This window comes from Taudactylus pleione, unplaced genomic scaffold (genome assembly GCF_031769625.1).
Source record: "Taudactylus pleione unplaced genomic scaffold, aTauple2 ptg000040l, whole genome shotgun sequence".
Taxonomy (NCBI): Eukaryota; Metazoa; Chordata; class Amphibia; order Anura; family Myobatrachidae; genus Taudactylus; species Taudactylus pleione.
In genome coordinates this window covers 29,331,501-29,337,500 of record NW_028284442.1, presented here as the reverse complement: position 1 = coordinate 29,337,500, position 6,000 = coordinate 29,331,501, and the positions used below count along the sequence as shown (strand labels likewise).

Genomic DNA, 6,000 nt, shown 5'->3' with positions numbered 1-6,000 from the left:
TAAGAGAGAGTGTGTGTGTGTAAGAGAGAGTGTGTGTGTGTAAGAGAGAGTGTGTGTGTGTAAGAGAGAGTGTGTGTGTGTAAGAGAGAGTGTGTGTGTGTAAGAGAGAGTGTGTGTGTGTAAGAGAGAGAGTGTGTGTGTAAGAGAGAGTGTGTGTGTAAGAGAGAGTGTGTGTGTAAGAGAGTGTGGTGCAGATGGTGTGGTAATGTTTTACACCTTTGACACATTTAACGCCATGAGCAAGATCTTAATATCTGTAACATGCAAACGTGTACAAGCAGCACTTACCAGTTTTATCTTCCAGTGCCTTATTCAGCCTCTCTAAGGATGCTTTTTTCTCAGCATCATAATCCTTTGAGGTAATGCTGTATCCAACTAGTGGTGGTGGGGGCTATATATATAGAATTAAAAAACAAAACACACACACCTTTACAGATATCCATACTAAAAACAAACCAAAAAACAAACAATTTAGTATACTTACCAGTGGGTAGTGATCTACACGTCCTGAGCAAACCAATAATACTTTTCTCCTACGATTTCCACTACTCCCATTTTCAAATGATGAGTTTGCAGCTGGGGACTTTGACGAATGAGTTTCATTAACTAAGAAAACCAAGAGATCGCTACATGAGAACCTGTATCATGCCAAATTGTGTCCCTTTTCATACAATTACATGCAGACTCTTAACTGTATTCAGGCCAGGAAGATTGATAGTGTCATTGAGTATTTCAAACCTTCTGATTTATCTACAGTGATGCGAAATAAGTCTTTAAGGGCCACATTCACCTATTGGGACACACTGGATGCTCAATACCAGAGTAGAGGTGTAGTGTTCCCGCGAGGTTATTTTAACGGGGCACCCTGACAGATTGTAAAGAGGCAAAAAGCATCCTGTCCGTATAACGGCAGCCTGCCCTGTGCCATCTCCACCCGCGGGCAGTGTCTCACAGGTGGGAAAAGTTGCGGTTTCCAATTGCTGCCGGGTGAATAGATGCTGTGCGCATGTGCATGGCATCTATTTAGTGAGGGGAGAGCTTGGGGAAGCCCAGCACCTCCGTTGCACATACCTCAGTGCTCAGCCACCGGTCTGGTGTGAACGCTAAAGGGAAGAGTGGGGATAGCAAGGTGCAGGGAATTTAATGCCACAGCAGGATCACTCCTTGCCATGAGGTCACAGCTTTGGTGCAGCAGCAGGGAGGAGCTGGGCTCTAGGGCATTGCAGATCTGATTCTGAAAGGAAATGACAATCAGCATTAGGCTCTCAGATTTAGGTAGGAGGCCACAGAATCATGCAAAGCTCATAATGAAGCTCTGTGACTGGGAGCATAATGTGAACATTTGGTTGATTTAGGAGGAACTTTGGGATCATGCTTGACAGTACGACTTGTATTTGTACATGTGCATAGTGATGCAACACTGAAGCAATGGCAGGAGTCTATGCCACAATTTTGTCTGAGGGGAATAATGAAGAAGTCCTATCAACCTGACCCTTTAACTTTTCACAGCATGGGTGCCCAACCCTAGTCTACAGAAATCTTTATACTGTAGTCATTAAGGGATGTAGTCTTAATCCCAGCGCCGGAAGCCCAGGGCCACAATCCCAACCAGATCAGGATTCTGACTGTCAGTATTCCATACCCAACCCAGTCATTAAAGACTGCCCCATAGACAGTATTTGAACGCTCACTTACATTGTCCAGACTGTTCTCTGTTGCCCAATTCCACTGGAGCTGACGGACTTATGTCATGGGATTCATCTCTAAGATAAAAGTGCAATATCTGTAAGTATTTGGCTAAATGCTATACTAATGCATTTAGCAATGTATATTTATCAGACTGGAGCTTGGGAAACTGCTTTAATACATATCTTAATCCACAAGTTTAGACCAGCAATTTCCTACATTCTAAATCTCAATGTATGAAGCTATGAGCTTATCCAACAAAGTAATACAGCAGATTGCACTTTATGAAAATTTATCTCATATACTCACATTAAAATGTAAAGTCTAAAAAAAGATTGATCCCTTTAAGGCAATAGTAAGCAGTAATTTGTAGGCATTACCTGGATTTTTTGGCTGACACATCTGGTGTTTGGCTTCGAGATGAGGGAGAACTTGAAACAGCCGAGGTGTTCCGACTATTTCTTTTCCTTTTCTACAAAAAGAATTTCCGTTAGCATGTGATAAACTGCAGACTTCATGACAAAAAACAAAAAAAGGCTGTTGCATTGGCGTGAACTACCGCGTGAACTACCTAGAGAAATAGGTGCTGAGAACAGCTTTTATTAGTCTCCCAAAAAGCCGACAAATCAATACCTGCAAGAGGTCTCGGGTGGAACTATAGGAGCTTGTGATTGCATTATGGGCAGACATGGTGGCAATTCCATTCATTGCAGAGCTATTGAATGAGCTGTTGGAGGAGGTCCTGGAGCGTTTCATCACATTGTCATCAGGTAGTTGGGTATTCAAACCTCTCTTCAAGTCTGGCCTAATAGTAAAATTACCAAGATATGTCAATGACTTCACACTAGGCAGAGTCAGTCAATAAAAATGACAATTCAAGCAAGACAACTACAATTCTAACTAGAAGCAGGTGCCAAGACACTATCCTAAACAGCTGGAAAGTTTCATAAACAAGTTAATACATTGATAAACTAAGGCTTCGTTACACAATGCACAAGCTTACTGTTCTATATTTATGCAGTATTCTAAATTAGTATGACAAAGCACAGCTGATAACAGGACTTTACATGTTTTAAGTCATTTGACAAGCAACACATTTGCTTTAAAATAAAAAGCTACTTCTGTAGACACTTCCCTTAGACAATAGCAGGAAGGAGGCTATGCACTCAATGGTGGCTATTCAATTCAGCACACTGTTTAGTCAGATTACTCATCGCACTCTTGGGAGGGTGCGTGAAGAAATTAGTCAGACTAAAGGGCCAGTTGCAATGCTGTGTTCCGACTTAGCGCGACACTAACAGCCTCACGGCCAGCACTTGTCGGAGAATGCCAGTTCTCATGACTGAACACTCAGGGCTAGACACGATAACAGTCATTCTCAGGCTTAACTGCTTTGCGTCTAAGTAAACTTCGGTGAATTGAGTAGCTCCGGGAGCTCCCTCCTGACGCTATTCAACTCCCACTGAATTGAATCGATCCCAAAGTACAACCAACACATAATGGGATTTGAAAGTTTCTCCATGGAAGATTTCCTGCAAAAGACAAAGGTTGCTACTTACTTTATGACATAAGACACAGCACCATTTGCTACAGGAGACTCAAATGAGGACTCCCCACTTCCACTGCTAGCCTGTCTCCTGGAAAACAAAAAAAACATTCATTGATCAAACCAGGTTCATTGAGAGGAAATGATAGTGGGTGCCCAACAGTTACAACATTAAATTTTTAAAGTTGTGCAGACATTCAACATTCTCAGGTAAGCGCCTAGTGCCACAGGCAATGAGTCACTCTGGTAAATGTAATAGGCCGGCTTGAGGACTAACAGCAGTATAGTAATCCCCAAAACTTTGTTTCCTGCCAGGAGCACAGACTAGAATATTCACCAGTTACAGATCATGAGTGCTTCTCTAAGAAGCTGAAAACCACCCACCATATGAACGTTTGCCAAGTCATGTTATACTTCCCTGACCCGACTTATTCAGACACTGCAGTAGGGAAGAATAACACGTCACATCACTGAGGAGCATGCAGAAAGCGTCTGAGAATTACGAATTTGTGCAAACTGAATTCTTCACAACCAAAAGAGCCATGATCAATCAAGTTTGCAGAATTTCTGGGAGGTAGAGATAAAAATCACTCCTGTCAAAAGCATTGATGTCATGAGAGAAATGAGTTATGGTAAGACCTTACCTTTAACTTTCTTCGAAGTCCATAGGGAGACCTTGGGGTGTAGGTTGGATCTGGATCCTGAGCACCACACAGTTAAAGCTTTGCTCCCAGGATGCACTGGTCCATCCTCCCTATACCCCACCCCTGAGCCACCTCAGTTGGTAAGTAGCCAAAAGGACGGAGGAAAGAAATTAAAGACTGAAACACTCGAGCTTCACACTCAGGAGACTGGAAACTAGTGACCAGCAACATAGCCCATATGAAGCCAGGTGTCAGGGCGGGTGCCCTGTGGACTTTGAAGTTAAAAGGCAAGTTCTTACATAACTTAATTTTCTTCTTCAGGGTCCATAGGCTCCACAGGGAGACCTTGGGGATGTCCCAAAGCAGTTTTTTAAGGGTGGGGACACTCTTGCACAGAGAGGAGAATCCAGCGCCCAAAGGAAGCATCCACAGAGGCAAAGGGATCAAATGCAGAGAACCTTAGAAAGGTCTGAATGGCAGACCACGTGGTCGCCTTACAAAGCTGAACAGCCGAGGCGCCACAGCGAGCTGCCCCCAAGAGAGTAGAATGAGCAGTAACAGAAGCCGTAACAGGCAAGCCTCTGTGTGTAGGCCTCTGAGATAGCCATACAAACCCACCTTGCCAATGTTTATTGGCCGGCCATCCTTTCTTGCGAAATCCATAGAGCACAAATAAGGAGTGGTTTCCGAAGGGAACTGGTCCGGTCCACATAACTCCTGAGAGCACGGACCACATCCAATGAGGCCTCACCTGCCGAGAGGTCAGGTGACAAAGGCCGGTACAATAATTTCCTGGTTAATACAGAAATTAGAAACCACTTTAGGAAGAAACTCAGGAAGAGTGCAAAGCTCAGCCCTGTCCAGGTGAAATATCAGAAAAGGAGAACGACAGGAGAGCACCCCCAATTTTGACACCCTCCTGGCAGAAGCAATAGCCAGGAGAAAAGTCTTAGCTGTTAACCACTTGAGATCCACCAAATCTAGTGGCTCAAATGGAGGACCCGAAGAACCGTCAAATCCCAAGGAGCACTGGGGGAACAAAGTGGTAGAATCCGGAGAACACCTTGTAGAAAGGTGTGGACATCCAGAAGCGGAGCTATCCTTCGTTGGAACCACACTGACAGCAGACATGTACTTCCAACGAGGCCAGTCGTAGGCAGAGGTCCAACCCAGATTGAAGGAATGAGTTTTCTGGGAATACTAAACACCTGAGAGTCATACTCCCTTGAGTGACACCACTGGAAATACAGTCAGGTGCATTAATATTGGGACATTGACAGAATTTTCATATTTTGGCCTCTATTCACCATCACAATGGCTTTGAAATGAAACAAGGTGTGCTTTTAACTGTAGACTTTCAGATTTAATTTGAGGGCAATTACATCCAAATCAGGTGAACAGTGTAGGAATTACAACAGTTTCTATATGTGCCTCCGACGTTTTAAGGGGAAAAAAGTAATGGGAAAAACTAAACAATCCTAAATCTAACTCACTTTAATATTTTGTTGCAAATCCTTTGCAGGCAATTACAGCCTGAAGTCTGGAACGCATAGACATCACCAGACGCTGGGTTTCATCCCTGGTGATGCTCTGCCAGGCCTCTACTGCAAATGTCTTCAGTTCCTGCTTGTTCTTGGGGCATTTTCCCTTCAGTTTTGTCTTCATCAAGTGAAATGCATGCTCAATCAGATTCAGGTCAGGGGATTGACTTGGCCATTGCATAACATTCCACTTTTTAGCCTTAAAAAACTCTTTGGTTGCTTTTGCAGTATGCTTCGGGTCACTGTCCAATGATTTCTGAAGCATTTGACTGAATAGGAGCATATACTATTGCCCGAAACTTCAGAATTCATTCTGCTGCTTTTGTCAGTCACATAATAAATACAAGGGAACCAGTTCCATTGGCAGCCATACATGCCCACGCCATGACACTACCACCAACAGGCTTCACTGATTAGATGGTATGTTTTGGATCATGAGCAGTTCCTTTCCTTCTCCATACTCTTCCCATCACTCTGGTACAAGTTGATCTAGATTTTGTTTGGCAAACTCTAATCTGGTCTTCCTGTTTTTGAGGCTCACCAATGGTTTACATCTTGTGGTGAAAGCCTCTATATTCACTCT

At 43.5% G+C, this 6,000-nt stretch overlaps 1 protein-coding gene across 1 annotated transcript in view; it reads right to left on the bottom strand.

Moving 5' to 3' along the window:
* The window catches only part of POM121 (POM121 transmembrane nucleoporin), a 42,393-nt gene that overhangs the window by 18,613 nt on the left and 17,780 nt on the right, over positions 1–6,000 (bottom strand). The window contains exons 4-9 of the mRNA XM_088455117.1: positions 3,246–3,323; positions 2,320–2,491; positions 2,067–2,158; positions 1,696–1,763; positions 485–606; positions 289–391 (exon numbers count right to left, since the gene is read on the bottom strand). Of these exons, the coding sequence (XP_088311243.1) occupies positions 289–391; positions 485–606; positions 1,696–1,763; positions 2,067–2,158; positions 2,320–2,491; positions 3,246–3,323 (635 nt within the window). The remainder of the gene's footprint in view (positions 1–288; positions 392–484; positions 607–1,695; positions 1,764–2,066; positions 2,159–2,319; positions 2,492–3,245; positions 3,324–6,000) is intronic.